At 49.3% G+C, this 21627-nt stretch overlaps 1 protein-coding gene across 1 annotated transcript in view; it reads left to right on the forward strand.

The window, feature by feature from the left end:
* The window catches only part of PIGL (phosphatidylinositol glycan anchor biosynthesis class L), a 70069-nt gene that overhangs the window by 25387 nt on the left and 23055 nt on the right, over nt 1-21627 (forward strand). The window contains exon 3 of the mRNA XM_015422049.1: nt 18247-18337. Coding sequence (XP_015277535.1) covers nt 18247-18337 — 91 coding nt within the window. The remainder of the gene's footprint in view (nt 1-18246; nt 18338-21627) is intronic.

Here is a 21627-nt window from a genome sequence, read left to right on the forward strand (position 1 = left end):
TGTCTTTGTCCAGAGTTGATTCTTCTCTTTCTCTGTCCTTCCCCCAAAGAATTCAAGGAGCTGTGTCTCCACGGCAGTAATAGCAAGTGAAGTGGGAATGGTAGCTCTCTCCTCTTCCATTTTATCCTCACAACAACCCTGTGAAGTAGGTGAGGCCAAGAGGGAGAGTGACTCACCCCTCTTTTATGATTGTCTGCTAGGCACCTTACCAGCTTTTGTGAGTGCACTGTTCAATTTAAAACTTCCATTTCCTGGCAGGGGTTTTTACATACTTTTGAAACTGTAATCAACCTCTTCTTTTGACCATACTGGTGGGATTTCGCAGCGTTAAATCTGTTGCCTGTTTTGCATCGGTTGCATGAAAACAGCACGCCATATTCATTTATGACGTAAAAGAAACGGATAGGGAACGCCAGCAATTAAAAAACCTGAAAAATGGAAACGCTCACAGTGATCAAAAAGACACAAGAAAAGAGCACATTTAGACAGTCCCTGGGACATTCCTTCCCTTCCACTCCACCCCTCCCACGCATCTCCCCCCACACACACACACTGATCAGCCTTCTTGGAAGCAATTCAGGGAGTGATCTTTGGGGTGAGAAAAAAGGGTGTCATATAAACACAAGAGTGTCCCTAGTTTCATCTGTGAAATGTTCAATGTTTAGGAAAGCTCGTCGCGTTACGGCTTTAAGGTTGAACATTTTATTTCCCAGTGCATAGACTCTCATGTTTTTACAGACTCGAATACGATTTAACGGCTCTTTCAGCCCAGTAAAAACATCTCAACGGTGTGTTTAGCCAATTCCCTTCCACCCCCACCCGGTCTTGGCAAGGAAAATCCTAGAGCTTTTTTTAATATATTATGCAAACAGATTTTGGTTTGAAGAGCTGAACAAGACAAATTCAAAGCAGTACAGACAACAGGCAGGCAGGGGGGAACTTGCTTGCCAGCAATTCCTGGAAAGAGCGGTATTTCGGAACCGTTCCCCACATATGGGGATGTTTTAGAAGAGGGAGGGGGGGAAATGATCTTCATGGTTTAGCCTGGCCAACTTTGTACCTTGAGAGAACCTTTTCCCACAGAGATTGGCCTTCCAAGGGACTCCTGGGCATTGCAGAGGGCGCTGGAATTATGTTCTGGAAGTACACCCTTTTAGTATCAGGACAGCATTCCCGCAGGATTGCCCAGGGCAGCAGAAGATTAGTTGTGGTGGACAACATTTCTCTTGAAAAAAGTTCTCCAGTATTTCTGATCTTCTCTCTGAGGCACCCTGGGAACAGAACACAGATGGGAAACCACTGGTTTGACCCAAGGAAAATAATGGAAATGAAACGTCCACCACCAAGATTCGTTACACAATGTGAATTATTGCTGCCAACTCTTATTGTTTTAACAGTGCTTCAGAGGGTAGCGCTGTTGGCAGGGGTCATTTTGTAGAAAAAGAGGTGCAGGAGCTCATTAGCATAACTCATTAGCGTAACTTATTTGCATGTGCCACATCCCCTGACATCACCGGAAATGTGTCAGAAGGCAACACCCACCGCTCGGGCGCCACTGGACTGTTTTGGATTGCTAGGTATTGGGGGGGGGGGGGTGGGCAGATCTGCCCTTGCAAAGGAGGGAGAGCTTGTACCTGAATAAAACTTGGTCTTAAAGGTGCCACTGGACTGTTTTGAACCGGGGGGGCCGGCCAGAGCTCTGCAACTTACCTGGCTGCTTCTTGCTCTGACTGAGGGCTGCTGGGAGCAGGGGGCGGGGCTTGTTGCATCTGCCCGCCCCCTGGGCTCTTTACTGCCGGAGCTCCGCTCCTGTGCGCTCCTGCAGGAAATGACCCCTGGCTGTTGGTATGCAGTAGAACCGCTAGCTTCGCGACCAGTAGCACCTTGGAGAATCTGACAAAAAAGGCTTTGACTCTGGAAAGCTCATGCCCGAGAAATAACATTAGTCACTAAGGGGCTGTGTGTGTGTAAAGTTGTCAGAATCCTAGTTAAATCAGTTCTCAACACCACTCACTTCGAAGAAAGTTTAGTTTATTGAGACGTTGAAGAATACCATACCGAACACGAGCTTCATTAGGACTGAAGGTGAAAGCGCGGAGATTGCAGATATATTGTGTTCAAGCAAAGGCACTAAAGATCAGGACCCAATCACCCCACGGCATTTGCCCGCCAGAAATAACGGTCAACTACCCAGCCCCCCCACTAAGCACATACCCCTCTACAGAAATGAAGCAAAACAACAGGTCTCTGGGACACATCAAAGCATTTAGGAAAACGAAAGCATTTGGTTTTCACCAGGGCTATTTTTGGGCAGGAGTTCCGGCTGGCTCCCAAGTTGGCCACACCCAGCAGGAACTCATTAGCATAATAGGCCACACCCAACAGCAGACACTCATTAGGATTGGCTACATTAGGGGTGTGTGGCCTAACATGCAAAGGAGTTCCTGCTACAAAAAGGCCCTGGGTTTGGACAACAAACAAGGTAAACAGAATAACAAGCAAAAGGTGGGTGTGGCTGGATAACCACACTTCTGGTAACATGGGGGTGCGGCCTAATGTGCCAATGAGCTGTGCTGTCAGGGGTGTGGCCCAATATGCTAATGAGTTCCTGCTGTTGGGTGTGGCCTATTATGGTAATGAGTTCCTGCTGGGCTTTTTCTACAAAAAGAGCCCTGGTTTTCACACACTCTCTCCCCCTCCTCCTTCCTGTATGGCAGGTGAATTATAAAATCCATATTGAGCCTGACAAAAGTGCTGTCAAGCTGCAGCTGACTTATGGTGAACCCACAGGGTTTTCATGGCAAGAGACTATCGGAGGTGGTTTGCCACTGCCTGGCTCTGCGTAGCAACCCCGGTCTTCCTTGGTGGTCTCCCATCCAAGGACTAACCAGGGCCGACCCTGCTTAGCTTCCAAGATCTGATGAGATCAAGCTAGCCTGGGCCATCCATGTCAGGGCAGAGACTAACAGAGGTGGTTTGCCACTGCCTGCCTCTGCGTAGCAACCCTGGACTTCCTTGGTGGTCTCCCATCCAATTACTAATCAGAACTGACCCTGCTTAGCTTCCTAAATCTGACGAGTTCAGGGTAGACTCAAATCTAGCTGTCTTGACAAGGATAGTTCTTAATATTGAGTTCAGACACCTTGAGGTTACTATGGCTGCATCCAGAAAAGTGTGGGGAAATGCACCCTCTCCAGCAGCAAGTGGCATAGGAAGGGGCAGGAATGGTGTCCATACTCCCTATATAACTCACTGCAGCCCCACCCTGTCCCGCCCTCTTTTGCTCCATCACACCTTTTGCAAAAGCACAGATGCAAAGCGATTGCACTGGGACCTCACCCATAGCCCAGAACCCCCTCTGGCCTTTCGCTTCCCTTTCCTGACTGAACAGCGCTGTAGTGTTGCAGAGCAGCTAGCAAAGAGATGGGGAAGAGCCCTTCAAAGGGCTAAAGGGGGGGGGGAGAGGATAATGCCTGGCAACAAAGGTCCTTTCTGTACTAGACCTTAAATACTGGTTCCCCCGAACTTACATTCTACACTACATGTGAGTTCACCCCTGTAAACATCTCGGGGTATTTTTTGTTTCCACATTACATTGAGGTCACCCCTGTTTTGCCCCACACTTGTCCCGGAATAAACGGATGCTGTTATAACCAGGGATAAATGCAAGGGATTGTGTCGCGAGTTGAAATCTGATAAAACCAGGGATGAGATGCAAGTGCGGAAAGGACCAAACTGGCCTGAACAGTCTTGGTGGTGCACTGAGTAGCCAGTGCCTGCTCCTGGGGCCGGGGGAATGACCTTCCCCAATTAACGATAGCTTTCTGCAGAGGCCTTTGAGGGTTCCCATAAATAAAATTGTCCTGTGGCGATGGTTGTGGTGTAAGAATAGCTCTAATTTGGAGTCTCTGTATGAATTTAGGTTTAATCGTCACAAAAACATTCTGTCTATGTAGGCTCCGCCTCAGCTAGAGGCTAGCGCAAGGACTATCTGAGCTGGGAGGGGGAAGCCAGTTTAGTGTAGTGGTTAAGAGTGGCAGACTCTAATCTGGAGAACCAGGTTTGATTCCCCACTCCTTCCCATGCAGCCAGATGGGTGACCTTGGGTCAGTCACAGTTCTCTCAGAGCTCTCTCAGCCTCACCTACCTCACAGGGTGTCTGTTGTGGTGAGCGGAAGGGAAGGTGATTGTAACCTGCTCTGAGACTCCTTCGGGTAGTGAAAAGTGGGTTATAAAAGCAATCTTCTTCTGGGGGGGGTGCATTCCCTGGTGCAACTGTGTTGACCATCTCGTCTCTCTGCGGGGCCTGTGCCGTCAGTCCAAATCTCTGTGCACTTTGGTGCTTTTAGCCATGAACTGAGGTGACCTCTTGTCTGCACTTTGGACAGCAGAGGAAGCCCCTTCCAGTTCTCCCCAGAAATTCAGCAGTGCATCTTCCCAGAGCCTGTAAAAGGCCACTGGAACCGTGACACCTAATAAGGGCAAGACAGACGTTAGGTCTTGAAAGTTCAGAGTGCACAGAGAGAACATAAGAACATAAGAGAAGCCAATGTTGGATCAGGCCAATGGCCCATCCAGTCCAACACTCTGTATCACACAGTACCCAGAAATACCAGGTGCCATCAGGAGGTCCACCAGTGGGGCCAGGACATTAGAAGCCCTCCCACTGTTGACCCCCCCAAGCACCAAGATGACAGAGCATCGCTTGCCCCAGAGTCCCTATCTATACCTTGTGGCTAATAGCCACTGATGGACCTCTGCTCCATATGCTTATCTAATTCCCTTTTGAAGCCGTCCATGCTTGTAGCCGCCACCACTTCCCGTGGCAGTGAATTCCAAGTGTTAATCACTCTTTGCCCTGGGCACGGAAGACATACTCCCGACCGGAAAACAAGCAGTTACCCAAATAGAATCTGAAAAGGTGCTCCAAACCATCCCTAGCTTTGCCTCCCGTGCGGATTCTTCAGCAAGATTCTGGGCTCTGCAAAGTGAAATTCTGTGCCCCACGCACAAATAGTTATGCTGCTGGGAATCGCAAGGCTGCTTTCGATCAAGGTCTGGGACCCCCTCCGCTTTCCCTCCCGTCTCTGGCCCTACAAAATTGTCATCACTCAGCTAAGACTTGATGGCACATTCCCCCACCAGAGTTCGAATGAAGGCTGCACCTTCCGATTGCAGAATTTAGCCTCTCTTAGTAAGAAACGTAATTTTGTTTCTAAGGCCGGATACATGCCCAGCCTCCTGCTCTCTCTAAGCAGTGCCAAAGCAGATGGGAGGGGGGCAATGTGCCAAAGGGCCATCAGCCTTCTATTGGTTATTCCTTTGTTCCCCGCCAAGAGTTTGGGATGACACCCACGGCCTTCCTCCCTTCTGTCTTCATAAGAGCCCTCCCGTGGGGCAGGTTATGCCACCCTGAGGAGATTCCAAGTGCTCGGCCGACTCTTTCTTAGCAAGAGTCTCTTCCCTCCGGACACCAGCCACCTTCGGTGTCACTTCTTCCCCTCAACATTCTTAAAGTTGTTGACACACACCCGTCCCCAATCCCCCTGGAAAACTACAGTTCCCAGGTGCCCCTGCCACACAGGGATAGTTGCAACTCCTTTGCGGAATTGGTTTCTTTTTAATAGCAGGCAGTGCAAGATGCTTTGGTTGGGAAATGTGAATGTTGACTCTCCGACCCTTCCTTGCTTGGCTTTTGAAGGGCTGCCAGGCGCTGCCCTCCCTCTCTTCCCCCCTCCCCCCATGTGACTAGTATAAACAGCTCTTGCGAAAGGCCGCCTGTCAGAACTTAGAGGCTTGCTAGTGGGCCAAAGTTGAAGAGGGGCATCCCAGGGTCCCTGCAGCAAGGGAAGCACTGAATGCTGGAGCCGTCTCCGAGGTTACTTGGGAGCGAGGGGGGGAGCCAGTTCCTCCAGCAAAGCCTTTGGGGTTGCATCGTGTTTGCCTTAGAGGAGGAGGAAGGGGCAGGCCAAGTGGCAGAAGCACAAGCGGGCTTTCAAGGAGAGCAAAAGAAGCAGATTGGATTTAGATCAGGGAGACTTGGGTTCAAGTCCCCGGAGCTTAAGAAGAGCCCTGCTGGTTCAAGCAAGAGGTTTCTCCAGGATCCCGATTCCAACTGTGGCCAGCCAGATGCCTCCACAGAACAAACAAGCAAGGCATGAAGGCCCCCCCCAACATACATACACATTGAGGATTGTGCGTGTGCGTGTATCTGAAGAAGTGTGCATGCACACGAAAGCTCATACCTTTAATTTAACTTTGTGACTGTGAACAATCAATCTGGGAGCAGGCTATAATGCTCTGGCTAAAACTTCATTACAACCAGGGCAGGAACGCACAGGAAAGGAGTTCCAGCTGGCTCCTGAGTTGGCCACGCCCAGCAGGAACTCATTAGCATAATAGGCCACACCCAACAGCAGAAACTCATTAGGATTGGCTACATTAGGGGTGTGTGGCCTAACATGCAAAGAAGTTCCTGCTACAAAAAAAGCTCTAGGTTTTGACAACAAACAAGGTAAACAGATGACCACACTTCTGGTAACATGTGAGTGCGGCCTAATATGCTAATGAGTGGTGCTGTCAGAGGTGTGGCTCAATATGCTAATGAGTTTCTGCTACTGGGTGTGGCCTATTATGCTACAAAAAAAGCCCTGATTACAACCCAAAGGGTTTAATACCTTACTTTTTAACCTCGGATCCTTACCCTGCCTGGTCCACACAAATTCTAATAAATGAAATCAGATTGGCCTATTCCCAGAAGATCTCTTCTATGGAAGCCTATACAAGGCAAGAACAGCTGTCGTGCAGAGGCTTCGTGATATTGAATCACAAAATGAAGACGCTTTGCTACCTGAGAACTACAGAAACATAAAATCTTGGCCAAATTTTACTGTTGCCCCTTGTTTAGATAACATTACCTATGAACCCTATAGATGGGCCTTTTCCAGAGCCCATTTTGAGGCACTCCCTTCCGCTGTACTGCAAGGTAAATTCACTCGAGTCCCAATGCATGAACGCATATGCCCATGCATGGCTAATATGGCGGAATCAGTTACTCATGTCCTCCTGTTCTGCAGATTCTATCAGGAGGAACGAGACCATCTTATACTACCCCTTCTGTCTGGATTTAGCCCTCTGCAGTCTTATCTTGACTTTAGGCCAGAAGTCCTTCCTAAATTCCTCTTAGAAGACGTTCAGAGCTCAGTGACTTACGCTGTGGCAAAATTTTGTTGCTTAGCTATTAGGAAGCATAAACTTATTTTAGCTGAAAAAATTGTATGATTCTCTTATATTAACACTATTTTACTTTACTAATTTTATTAACTCTCTCCTGTTAATGTTTTTATATTATTCCCATGTTATTACTGTTTTAATCCCTTTTATATCAGAATTGTACTGTTTTACTGGCTCCTGCCACAATAAATTAGACTGAATTGAATTGAATTTAACTTTGTTGGTCTTAAAGGTGCCACTGGATCTATCAAACTTTGTTGGTCTTAAAGGTGCCACTGGATCTATCAAACTTTGTTCTACACTCTAGCCTTGTTCACATGTTACAATGAACGGGCGTACAATCTGTGTACAGTGTGCACTTGATTTTTCTTTAAACTGAGTAATTCTGTTACATTCAATGCACGTCCAGCTGAATGTGTGGTTGAAACCACACGTGATCCAGGCCCTGGTCCCCAGGTGAACACATGCTTGTGCTTTATTTCAAACAGAAATACCCACCTGCATGCAGGATGTACATGCGTTCGTGGTGACATGTGAACAAAGCTAGTGCTGCCCCTGGAAATGGGTATTTAAAGTACACAGCCTCCATTTAGCAATAGTGACTAATAGCTGCTACTAAAATGGGTTATTTTCCTCCCAAAAAAGAATTTAGATGCATTCATGGAGAATTGGCCTGTTCATGGCTGTTTGCTGAAATAAGTTACCTCTGGTAAGATTTGTGGCCACTGTTCGAACCAGAATGCTGGACAAGACAGGCTTTTGGTCACATCCAGTGGGACATTCCTCACATTCCCTTCAGACCTATACAAAGGAAAGTAGATTCCCCCACCAGCTCAGATAGAAGAAGAGGAAGAGGAAGAGATTGGATTTATACCCCACCCTTCACTTGGAGTCTCAGAGCGGCTTACAAACTCCTTTCCTTTTCCCTCCCCACCACAGACACCCTGTGAGGTAGGTGGGGCTGAGAGAGCTCTTTTGAGAACTGCCCTTGAGAGAACAGCTCTGAGAGAACTGTGACTGACCCAAGGCCACACCAGCAGCTGCATGTGGAGGAGTGGGGAATCAAACGCGGTTCTCCCAGATTAGAGTCCGCGCGCCTAACCACTACACCAAACTGGCTTTCTGTGCATTGCACATTGCTTGTAATATGGTATATTTGTGTATTTGTATTGTTTTGAAAAGTATTCTAACCTGTCTTAGAGATCTGTGTTAGGATAGAGGGCCAGGATATAAACCTTTTAAGTAAACACTTGCATAATTTAGAGGAAAGAAAGAAGAAAGAGTTAAGTCTGGAGGGCAAGCATTGGGTATCAACAAAAGAAAGTATATGTATTAATCTGAAAAATTCACTGCCACAGAATGGCTACGCGTTTAGATTACAATAGGCAAATTCAGATGGGAGGAGGAGAGGTTTATTGTTGGCTATTAGTCACGCTGGCTGGATGAGACCCCCATGTTTGGAGGCAGGCACTCTACTTTTGAACGCCAGTTACTGGGAAGCAGCAACGGGGGAAACTTTGGCTTTGCCTGTGGACGTTCCATGGCATCTTGGTTGTCCTCCGAGGGAAATGGAATGCTAGACTAGATTGGTCCATGCCAGCGTGGCTGTTGTTACGGAGGTCTTGAATTTCCATGTGGTGTCAGGGAGACTTCCTGTCACTTCCCTGTCTTTGCAGTGGGGATGGGGTTGCTCTCCCTTAAGAGACTCCCCCCCCCCACATGTCCCTTTTATTCTGTGGAACTGTGGGTAATTCACAGTGTGCTGCCTGTGTGGTGTTCTTATGCAGGGGACGTGGTGTACCATCCAGCCTGGTGGTTAAAAAAAGAAGGGGGAAAAGCAACTTGGAAAAGAAGACACTGAATTGCTGTTCCTTCTAACCGTCCGCCAGCATCTCCTGTGCCAGGAGGGTGGATTTCCTTCCTGGCACAGTGAAAGCTGGAAGGCTGGACCTGCAGCTCCTGGATCTGCCACCCCAGCTCTTCCCCTCTGCTAACAGGACTCCGAGCCAATCTAGATGTTTGCTTTTCTAAAGAGTTGGATCCGAGTAACCCGCCGCCACATGGCAGCCACAGGGAGAGCCCATTTGGGTTCAGAGCAGCACCGTGAGCTGTTTTCTGCACCAAAACAGTGCTGGAGGGGAGTTGTTTCCCTGTTTCTCCTGCTCCGTGTGCACAGAATACTCCAGGTGGAACAGTAAAAGTTGGGGAAATAACTCCCCCCCCCCCCAGCGCTGTTTCAGCCCAGAAAATGGCTGGGGCAGCAGGGAGACAGGGGGCCTTCTTCCCCCTGTGGAGGTGTTCAGCGCCCAAGCCGGCTCTGCTTTGCTTTTTAATAGGGTTGCCATCCCCCTGATGGGGCCAGGGAATCTCACGATTTTGGGGGGGCCCAATCCGCCACAGCTCAGCTGGCCGGCAGGGAAAGCCCCGCCCCCGGGAAGCCCCCTCTCGGCACCGCCAGCACGGTGACATCACCCAGGAGTGATGTTATCACATTTCCAACATCAGGGGCGATGCCCTAGGTTTTGGGCAAAACTCCATGGTTTTGAGGCCCCAAAACCATAGAGTTTTGCCCAAAACCTAGAGCGTCACCCCCAACGTTGGAAATGCAGTGACATCACTTCCAGGCGACGTTATCGTGGTGCACGCACCAGAAGAATGGTAGGAATGATCGGGAGTCCCCCTGCCAGCAGCCAGGTAACCCCACTTTTTACTAGCCATTCCCCACAGCTCCTGTATGGCGGTGCGGAACCCAAGTTGGGGAATCTGGACCCAACTCTTAAAAAAAGGCATCTAGTTTGGCCTCCAGTCACCATTCTACGTGCTATAACCCGGAGAACATGGAAGGAAAGCCCAGCTGGATCAGGGATGTTGGGGGTGGGGAGTGAGTCAGTTTAGCCCAGTATCCTGTTTCCAAGCACGGCCAGCCAGGTGTTTCTGTGCAACCTGTAAGCGGGACATGAAGAAGACGAGAAGAAGAAGAGGAGATTGGATTCATACCCCGCCCTTCACTACCCAAAAGGTGTCTCAGAGCGGCTTACAAACTCCTTTCCCTTCCCCTCCCCACAACAGACACCCTCTGAGGTAGGTGGGGCTGAGAGAGCTCTTGACAGAAACTGCTCTTTTTCAAGGACAGCTGTGCCAGAGCTACGGCTTGCCCAAGGTCATCCAGCCAGGTGCAAGTGGAGGAGCAGGGAATCAAACCCGGTTCTCCCAGATTAGAGTCACCAGTCCTAGGATCACCAGCTCCAGGTTGGGAAATTCCTGGAGACTTATGGGGAGGGTGGGATTTGGGGATGGAAGAGAACTCAGCCAGGTATAATGCCGCAGACCCCACCCTCCAAAGCATCTGTTTTCTCTGGGGGAACTGAGCTCAATCATCTGGAGAGCCATTGTAATGCCAGGTATTCTCCAGGCCTCACCTGGAGGCTGGCAACCCTGACCAGCCCCATTCCCTGAGACTGGCCCCCAAGCAACTGGCAAACTGAGGCAACTTCTACTGGTACAACTCGTGTCCAAAATGAAGAAAACGCAAGCTTCCAAGACACAGACGTGTGAAACCATTCTTTCCCCTACCCCAAGCAGGGCAGCTCTCTGGCAGGCCGGAGTTAACCAGGAAGTAATAGGGCCAGGGCAGCCTCTGTTTCCACTTCCTGTTAAAAGCCCTGTGGGCCCCGCTAGGAAAGCCCAGCTTAGACAGTCATCCTGGGCACTGGGTGGGGCTTTCAGTCTCCAGGTGATGGCTGGAGATCTCCCAGAATCACCGCTGGTCTCCAGGTTAGAGATCAGTTCCCCCCGGAGAAAACGGCTGCTTTGGAAGGTGGACTCTATGGCAGTGTGCCCCACTGAGGTCCCTCCCCTCTCCAAACCCCGCCCTTCCCAGGCTCCACCCCCAAAATCTCCAGGAATTTCCCAGGCCAGACCTGTTGACCCTAGACTGGTCCGGTCTTCCCACTTACCTGGGCAGAGCTGGCTCCAGACGTTTGGACAAGACAAGATGTAGCCAGGATGTGTCCAAGGGATGCGCCACTCACCTGGACCTCCACTTTGCTTCACGTAAGACTTTTTTTAAAAAAGCATACTTTTTATCTGTGTCTTGTAGAAAACTCTGAAGAACGGGAAATTGTTTTCAGTAACGTTCTGGATTTAAAAAAAATAACAATAGCATGGCAAGATTCCTCAAGGGGAAAAGGGGGTACCTTAAAGCTGTGCATGGATTGGGCTCCCACAGCTGTCGCCTGCCAATGAGGAGGGTCCAGTCAGTGCCACTGAGAACATTTGTAGCCCCACCAGGTTAGGAAGCCTGGCTGTGGCCCTGGGACAAAGCACCGGCCTCCAGTTTGCCTGCATCGCAAAGAGGCAGGCCGGGCGAACCGGCGAAGTCTCTTACATGACCTTTTACCTCCTTGGGTCTTCCATGCAAAGTGAGCAGAGCAGCATGGCTGGAGGGGCGGCAGCAGGCAGGTCTGGAGGCCCAGCCAACGTTCCGCCTCACCTCCCTTGGGAGCCGGCCCGGGCCTGCACCACAGCCTTCAAGAACAAATGCGGCTCTCCCAACGGTGCCAGAGCCCTGGTTTTCCAGACTAGCTTGTGCTCCTTCGGGTTTCAGTTCACCCAGACCATTCCCACAGCAGTGAAATTCCCCGCATTGACATTTTTAAAACTGCGCGTTGCGTGAAATTTTCCGCAGTAGATTTTTCCTCACCAGGCGCAAACCCGATTTTTTCTCCTCCTTACCCTGAGTTTTCAGAACTCGCTAAAACTGGGGATTCCAAAAGGCAGGGTAAGAAGGAGGAAAATTTGGGTTTGTGCCTGGTGAGGAAAAATCTACTGCAGAAAATTTCACATAACGCACATTTTTTAAGAAACGTCAATGCAGGGAATTTCACTGCTGCGGAAGTGGTCTCTGACGTCTTGGCTGGTTGTTCCCCTTTGACAGGGGGCAAATAGGAAACTCGTTCCCGCAGCCATTTGTGTCCCCAGTTTGTCACCAGGCGTCTGAGGCACCAATGTCAGACGAACGGCAGACTCCACATTACGATTAGCAGTTGTGTCGTCTCCGCAAAGAGCTCTTCAGCTCCCTCAGAGAGCTCATCCATAATTCATGGCCGTCTCTTTGAACGAAATGTATCATTTGAAGGGAAAGACTTGGGATACGCCCCACAAGACGGAACAACCCTGAAACCTGGAGAGGGATGGGACCGAATGAATTTCATGCGCACACGGTTCAGATGTGAACGTTCCAGTTTCTGACATGGGTTCTCCCCTCTCTGGCTGTCTTCCCCCCGCCTTGATCACACTACGAAATCCCACGGAAACATTACTGTGAAAACAGACTCCTGATACTGCACCGGTTGCATAAAAATTGTGTGAAAGTGGCATATGAATGGCATATAATGGACTCATGGTGTAAAAATGGCATTTTATTGGGAACATTTGGCTGTACAATCTCAGGAGAATATATAGTTGACCAGAGAGAAGTACTCCTGGACATGTGATTGCACTGGAGGCTTCATTTGTATTTTTGTATTTCTTTTCTTTGCCCAGTGGTTAAACTTTGGAACAATTGTTTTCTGGTCTTTATTTCATATTTTGTATATGTATGATTGTTTATATTTTTACATATCAGCCAACATGTTCTATTTGTATTAGACCTCTGAGGAAGGCCTGTAAAGGCCGAAACGCGTTAGGTCTATTTCATCAGCCTTTGTATGTTTTTATATTTGTATATGAGGTATGAATGGGCCCTTATTCGTTATTTTGATTTATGTTTAATAAATACATGTATTTTTTTAGGTTTCATAATTAGATTTTTAGAGTTGGCCCTCTTCTATTCTTGACTAACCTTTTTAGGTTCTGTGATCTCTGCAGAGCCACCAACTGGCACAGTGTGAACTGGCACAGTGCAAACCAACCAGAGCTGCGGTGGCACCGCGCCATCAAAGGTTTGCCAGTGGTGATCACGTTGTTCTCATAAGAACATAAGAGAAGCCAATGTTGGATCAGGCCAATGACCCATCCACTCTGTCACAGCCAACACTCTGTCACACAGTGGCCAAAAATATCAGGTGCCATCAGGAGGTCCAGCAGTGGGGCCAGGACACTAGAAGCCCTCCCACTGTTGCCTCCCCCCCAAGCACCAAGAAGACAGAGCCCCAGCCTGTGAGTTCCTATCTATACCCTGTGGCTAAAAGCCCCTGATGGACTTCTGCTCCATATGCTTATCTAATTCCCTCTTGAAGCCGTCCATGCTTGCAGCCTCCACCACCTCCTGTAGCAGTGAATTCCATGTGTTAATCACTCTGTGGGTGAAGAAGATGACGAAGAGAAGAAGAGATTGGATTTATACTCCGCCCTTCACTCGGCGTCTCAGAGAGGCTTACAAACTCCTTTCCCCTTCCCCACAACACACTCCCTGTGAGGTAGGTGGGGCTGAGAGAGCTCTCTCCAGAACTTTCCTTGAGAGAACAGCTTTGACAGAACCATGACTTGCCCAAGGTCATCCAGCAGGTGCAAGTGAAGGAGTGGGGAATCAAACCCGGTTCTCCCAGATTAGAGTCCGCACACTTAACCACTACACCAAACTGGCTTCCTTTTATCTGTTCTAACCCGACTGCTCATTATCAGGCTTGCCTGTTTTAAATGTGACTGTTTACAAACAAGATCTCGAGAGCCAAAATCAACCACATCCGCAGTAGTTAAGTTGACCTAACTACAGGGCACTCCTGGGTTGAGCTGATCAGTAGCTGGTTTTGGAGGCAGAGGAACCACCCGCCAGCTTGAGCTTTAACCTGCTGTAATGTGCCCTGCTGTTGCTCTCCCTCTTTCTGCAGCCCCTTTGCATGGGTGTAGACAGGCTGTCATTGTTTTATCTCTTGGGTTTTGCTCTGTGGTTCCTCTTGATGGCCAGCACAGCAAGACGGATGAACGAGAGGACAAGAAGCAGGAAGATGGGGGGTGGGGGAGAGGGCTCCGGGGAATGTGCTAAAGTTCACATCCTGCTGCCAGTTTGGTGTTGCGGTTAAGTGCGCGGACTCTAATCTGGGAGAACCGGGTTTGATTCCCCACTCCCCCACTTGCAGCTGCTGGATGACCATGGGCAAGCCAGAGTTCTAACAAAGGTGTTCTCTCAAGGACAGTTCTGGAAAGAGAGCCACTCTGAGACTCCGAGTGAAGGGTGGGGTATAAATCCAATCTCTTCCTCCTCCTCTTCCTCTTCCTCCTCCTCTTCTTCTTCCCCCTCCTCCTCCTCCTTTATCTCACAGGTGGCAACCCTGAGTGACACCAGGTGCTGTGTTAACCCAGCAGATGCTGAATACCCCGTGAGCCTATCCTGTGTGGTTAATTTGATTCATCTTAGTTGCATTGTTATTGGAAGGATCACTCCGTGCCCCCAATATGACAGGCTTGGTCTGGGTTTTCTGTTTTTGAACAAGCAGTTCAGCTCCTGGGGCCCACGTTTCTTTGTAAAACAGTGGTGTGCTCTGATCTGCTGACCTAGGCAAAGGGTCTCCCTCCGCTTCCTCTTCCACTGTTTAGGCTTGGAGAATCAGTCTACCGCCACTCCTCTGCAGCGGTTCCCGACACCAAAGGGAAGATTTGGGTGTTCCAAGAGCGAAGCACAAGTCTGTGGTTTGGAAGCACGCTTGTGGTTCTGCCGTAAGACGCAGGTGGCCGTGACAACAGGCTCTGGGGTGGCAGGAGCAGCAGCCATCTTGTGGGGTCGGAATCAGCTTTTGACTCCCACACCGTTTTTTAAGGATCACCCAAACGGCCTTGGCGCCTTGAGCCAGTCGTAGGGCTGATTCTGTAATTCTGAGCAAGGTATCAGCGCCTTTGCTAATGGCACACTGTCTGGGTTGTGCGGTTTCTCTGGTTGCGTGTGTTTGTGTGTATCTCATCCTTTCCCCAGGGGGCTAGGGGAACAATGTCATCTCAGGTTAGGCTGGCATTGGGAGAGGTTCAGTGGGAACAACAAAGAAGGATGGGGGTCTCGAAGAACAAGGTTGAAGGAAAAGCATACGTTTAGCCTGCAGAAGAGACTGGGGGACATGATAGTGCCTTCAGATACCTACCAGAGGGCTTTTCCGCACACTCAACTTACTCCTGTTTTTCTTGACAGTCGATTGACAAGCATTGGTATCGGTTTGGGCACGGTCTTCCACACGTCTGCCCTCCCTCTGCATTCTCACAGATGTGGAGTGTACTTTCTTCCACTCGTGCCTTAAATAACCAGGACTTTCAAGAGAGAATGCTGTTGTCGCTGGTGGTGTCACCAGCAGCATCACAGCACCCCCTTTTTATTTTTTGCACAAGCTTATATTGAAATGTCGATATCATGGATGCACTTTAGGTCATTAAATGTCAGTATATCAATATATGGTGTGTAATGATAGATTTAGCAAACTGTCTGAATCCCCAGCTTTCTTTTTTTTTTAAGTAAATCTCTATCCCTTTTTCATCTGGAGATCTGCTTTCTTCCTTATATCTCTGTGAGCGAAGAGGCTAGAGACTTAAACAAAAAAAAAGATAACCGCTGGGAAGTCAGAGAACTTTCTATCATTACAACCAAGGGTCATTTCATAGAAAAATAGGTGCAGGAGCTAATTAGCATAACTTATTAGCATAACTTATTTGTGTATGCCACACCGCCTGACATCACCGGAAGTGTGTCAGAAGGCAACACCCACTGCTCAGGCTCCACTGGACTGTTTTGGATTGCTAGCTATTGGGGGCGGGGGAGAACGTGCAGATCTGTCCTCACAGAGGAGGGAGAGCTTGTACCTGAATAAAACTTGGTCTTAAAGGTGCCACTAGACTGTTTTGGACCGGGGGGGGGGAGCTCTGCAATTTACCTGGCTGTTTCTTGCTCTGAATGAGGGCTGCTGGGAGCAGGGGGTGGGGCTTGTTGCATGTACCCGCCCCCTGGGCTCTTTACTGCCGGAGCTCTGCTCCTGTGCGCTCCTGCAGGAAATGACCCCTGATTACAACAATAGATCAATATTTTACTGATTTAAAAAAACAAAAACAAAATCAAAAACAAAACTAGTCTTCCAAGTGGGGGCGGAGTGGTTTGTACACCACAGTCCAATCATGCAAAAGTGGCCTGGAGGTAGGTGGGACAAAGAAAACTGACAGAAACATTATGCACAAGGAAAAAGTCAATACAAAATCCTAACACTGACAACAGTTCGACAATGGTACCAGTTCCTGGGGTGGAGGGAGGTGGGCTCTCCCTTGCTGAGGTCTTCATGCAGAGAATGGACAGTCATCTGTTGTGAATGCCCTGCCTCTGGGTATTCTGCACTGAGCGAGGGGTTGGACTAGATGGCCCACAAGACCCCTTCCAACTCTAGGACTCTATGATACAGTGGCTTGCCTAGCAACACTTGGTGAGTACCATAGCAGAGCGGGATTTGTCCCAAATCTCACAGTCCACCACACTGACTTTCAAATGGTGTGGCTCATTGGGGACTGAACTAGCGCCTTTTGGCCACAGGACTCTGGGGAAAAGAAACAGAATTTATCTGGTTGTATTTTCACTGTTAACGAACTGAAACGTCTGAGACCAGTTAGCCCCCTTACAACACAGGGGGGCAGCGGTGGAGGGCATTGTCCGCTCCCTACAAGGCTTTGGAGTTAATTTTGGCCTGCCGTCACATCGGTGTGCTCCCAGGGATTTTGATCCGCTGCCTCCAGCTGTTGGTTTCCACTGAACTAAGGTGACCTTCATCTGTCGAAACTTGTTAAAACCTGCCTGGCTGCCCAGCAACATTATCAGAGGGAAACCTGGCACGTCAGACGCGCGCGTTGCTAATGTGACGATAGAGCCCGGATTCCCAATTCAGTTTGTGGGGGAGGGGTGGTCCTTAAAACGTCGGGTTCCCTCTTCTGGCCATATTCGGTTTCAAGAAGACCTGACAGTTAGATGCCTGTATTAGCAATTTGTGTATATTGTATATATGCTGCCTCATAAATCCCTCTGTATGGATGAGCCTTTGTGACTCTCCCAGTCAGTTCAACAGTCTCTATTCATGGCCCATTCTTATATCTGAAACTGCAAGAGTAAGAAACAAGACCTTTTTAGTGGTTGCACCAGAGAGCCAGTTTGGTGTAGTGGTTAAGTGCGTGGACTCTAATCTGGGAGAACCGGGTTTGATTCCCCACTCCTCCACTTGCAGCTGCTGGATGACCTTGGGCAAGCCATAGTTCTGATAAGAGCTGTTCTTGAAAAAAGAGCAGTTTCTGTCAGAGCTCTCTCAGCCCCGCCTCCCTTACAGGGTGTCTGTTGTGGGGAGGGGAAGGGAAAGGAGTTTGTAAGTTGCTCAGAGACTCCTTTGGGTAGTGAAGGGTGGGGTATAAATCCAATCTCCTCCTCCTTCTTCTGGAATCAGTGCCCCTTAAAAGTAAAGCAATTGCCATTTGTTTTTTTATAAAGGTCATAAGAACCTGTTGTTTTTGAGCAAGCTTTTGATCTGTGAGGGGAGCAAGGTCGGATCCAGTGTGGTGGCATGATTAGAATATCAGGTGAGGGCTGATATGGGTTTATATTCCCACTCCTCTCACCCTGACCTACCTCGTAGGGTTGTTGTGAAGTTAAAAATTGCAGGCGAGAGAACTGTGCACAGCTCCTCGCTCCTCACAGAAAGGCTGGATGCAAACATGATGAAATATTAGTGCTGTTTGTGGTAGGTGTTTCTGAACTGTTACTTTGTTTCTGCAAGTGTGGTTGAAGGTGACTTTGTTGCTTGCTTCTAAGTTGTTGGATTTATAATCGGCCTCGAGTGTAAGGAGAGGCAAAAGGCAAACACTGAAATAAATAAAATAAAATAAACGGGGAGGTTGGACCGTTGGCCGATCCAGCTGCCCCATATAATCTGCTCCGACTCACCACAGTTTCCCAAGACCTCAGGCACTGAGCCAAAGGAACAGGCCTCCCCTCAGTTCTCCAGTGTATGAGGGATTCCTCCTGCAGAGCTGGTCTGTGCAACTGTCTATGTTTTTCATTGTCCCCAGGGACCTTCCTGACCATCCGTCGGTTGAATGGGACACGAGTCTGCTGTCTGCCTTGATCCTGAAGCATATTGAAACCAACCACATCAACTTGGTAACGAGCGCTTCTTTCTCCCCACCCACCCCGGGTCTCTTTTTCCATCTGAAACAAGATGCGGGAGTGGCCGATGGCACAGGTGATTTTGTAAAAAGTCTCATGGCCAGGGGTCATTTCATAGAAAAAGAGGTGCAGGACCTCATTAGCATAACTTATTAGCATAACTTATTTGCATATGCCACACCCTCTGACATCCCCGAAAGTGTATCAGAAGGCAGGACTTGTTGCATGTGCCCGCCCCCTGGGCTCCTTACTGCCGGAGCTCTGCTTCTGTGCACTCCCGCAGGAAATGACCCCTGCTCATGGCCATTGCCTTTGACAACTCCATGGGGTCTCAGTGTACACAATCTGAGCAACAGGAGTTGGTGGTAAGGAATAGCCAGGCAGCGTATCTACAGCCAGGCAGCATATCCACCAACAGGGGTTGGTGGTAAGGAATAGCCAAGGAGCATATCCTCCTGTTTGTGAGGGTATCTGGCTTCTAGCGTTGGAAGCAGAGTGGTGGACTCCCAGGGGTGTCAAACATACAGCCCACGGGCCAGAACTGGCCCATCCAGGTCTCTTATCCAGCCTACGAGCAACTTGTCATTACCTTTATTACCAGATGACAGGGGCTGTGCATTATGGCCCTGTAGACTGTCCCAGTGCTACTGCGTAACGGGCGGTGAAAGCGGGAGGTCGGGCATCAAGAAGATACTGTAAGAGTGTTAATGTTTTAAGATGTTTGTATTTTGAGTGTCCTTTATAAAGTTTATAACTCCAGTACCTGGCATTGCATTTTATGACACGCATGGCCCAGCCTGACAAAGTGACATTTATGTCAGGTCTGGCCCTTGTAACAAATGAGTCTGACACCTCTGTCTATGCCTTGAACTTGGAGGTTCTTTGGAAATGGGGAGGTCGTAAGGGGATTTCACAAAGCTGAAAACAGACTCACGGTTTTGTCACTAGCATCAGTCTCTCTCACAGTTCCACTGAGTTAATGCTTCAGTGACCCAACCACCATTCAGAAATCCCCAGCCATGTTGGAGCAATGTTTGAGTCAAATGACTTCGCCTCCTTGCTGATGCATCCACTGCCCCCTTTAAGCATCGCATCCTCTGGGGTGCCCATGTTGGGAAGTTGGGAACTGGCAAATGTCTACCTCCTTCCCAGCTTGGAGTTCTGTGAGCTTGGACTTCAAAACGGAAAGCCCATGAGCTTATCTTTGCTGATCTCAATGAGAATGCCAGTGTCTTTGTTGCGGTACTTACTTTTCAAAAACACAGCCATCGAGTCTTCTGCCAGTACTATTTCCATGTTGCTTCTTGGGCAGAGTGTGTAGTGATGGACATGAGCGTAGACAGCTTTACTAGAAGATTCATGGCTACTAGCCATGGTGACTAAGGGGAACCTCCACATTCAGAGGCAGTAAACCTCTGAATACCAGTTCTGGAGGCAACTAGGGGAAGGCCTCAGCTTCTATGCCCTGTTCTTGGCCCTGTATAATAACTGGTTGGCTGCTGTGTGAGACAGGATGCTGAACTAGATGGACCACTGGTCTGATCCAGCAGGGCTCTTCTTATGTTCACACTGTGTGACATCTTTCTGAGTGCATCAGTTGACGCTGAAGTGCCCTGAAGTGCATGCAGTGTTTATTCTTTCTGCTGCCAGTGGGTGGCGCTGTTGCCTCCATAGCATGCTTGGATTAAAAGGATGGTGGTGGAACGGCTGTCAGTTTCAGCAGGGAAACTGGCAGGTTGGCCAAGCAAACTCTGCAAGTGGAATTTGTCAGCTTCAAGGTAATCCTACCTTTCTAGGACAGAGGTCAATACGGCCTCTGTGTCAGAGCCAGGTGAGGTGGAAATAACTTCTGGTGAGTCAGAGAAACAGTTCCTCTACTTCCGTTGCACAGTGAGTCATGCAGACAATGGGACCTCTTGTTGATAGAATTCCTCGGCCCTCCGGCAGCGCTGAGACTGTCCAAAGTCCCAGCAGGTTCCGAGAGGAAACCACGGTGGGCTCTGTGTTTCTCTCTTCATTCCTCTCTTCCATGCTGTCTCCGTCATTCTTTCAGCTGGCCTGGACACGGGTGGAGCAACTTGATCTCACTTGGGAAGCCACAGGGATGCAGTTCATCTAAGCTCCACTGTCAAGACTGCAAATGCAGGAAAACGTTAAGGCTACCATTCTCAAAGCCAGACCTGATTTATGAACCTTGGAAATTATTTCCCATGTGCTGGATTTCTGAGCAAAAGCTGACGGCTCTTCCGGGCTTTCGGATCTCAGTCTGGGATAAAGTATGTCTGGGCAAATTATGTGGTTTCGGCAGCCACTGGACAAATCCAGAGCAGCCCACTGCTTCCTGCCCAGCACCTATAGCACAGCACCTATAGCACAAGCAGTCTTAGAGGTGGGGAAGCGATTCTGGCTAGGACTAATGCAGATCTGGTGAATTCAGTGGCAGCTTTCTGATACAAACTGGGGCAGGGCCATGTCAAGCTGCATTAGGAAGCCAGGCATAGAACTGCATCGTCTCCAGACCCGGGGCTATGAGGCCACGTGCTGGAGCCTAGATTGCAGCAGGCAAGAAGCCTGTTGACCAAAGAAGAGAAGAAGGCCAGACTCGTATAGTTATATACCCTGGCTTCCTACAGCTTGCTGATCACAGAGGTCAACATTACACTCTCCTCATTCCCTTTCCTGCTTGAGCGGGTCTCCAGGGTCTCAGCACACGCAGTCCCGGAGCCAGTCCCAGTTTTAGCCTTTCTGATTCCCAGTTGAACCAGACTCTTCAGGATTGCGACGGCCAGGGGTCATTTCCTGCGGGAGTGCACAGGAGTGGCGCTCCGGCAGTAAAGAGCCCACAGGGCGGGCATATTCAACAAGCTCCGCCCCCTGCTTCCAGCAGCCCTCAGTTGGGCCACGAGGAGCAAGAAGCAGCCAGGTAAGTTGCAGAGGCCCCCCCCCCCCCGGCCCGCCTTCAGGTACAAGCTCTCCCTCCTCTGTGAGGGCAGATCTGCACATTCCCCCCCCCCAATAGCTAGCAATCCAAAACAGTCCAGTGGCACCTTTAAGACCAAGTGGAGCCTGAGCAGTGGGTGTTGCCTTCTGACACACTTCCAGTGATGTCAGGGGGCGTGGCATATGCAAATAAGTTATGCTAATAAGCTATGCTAATGAGCTCCTGCACCTCTTTTTCTATGAAATGACCCCTGGCGACGGCTCTGATGTACCTGGGAGGTTGCATGGGCACTGCAGGCTGTGACGCGGCATGTTGGTACCAGAGGCCCATGTATGTCCATATC

This window comes from Gekko japonicus, unplaced genomic scaffold, assembly GCF_001447785.1.
Source record: "Gekko japonicus isolate JY-2015 unplaced genomic scaffold, Gekko_japonicus_V1.1 scaffold182, whole genome shotgun sequence".
NCBI lineage: Eukaryota > Metazoa > Chordata > Lepidosauria > Squamata > Gekkonidae > Gekko > Gekko japonicus.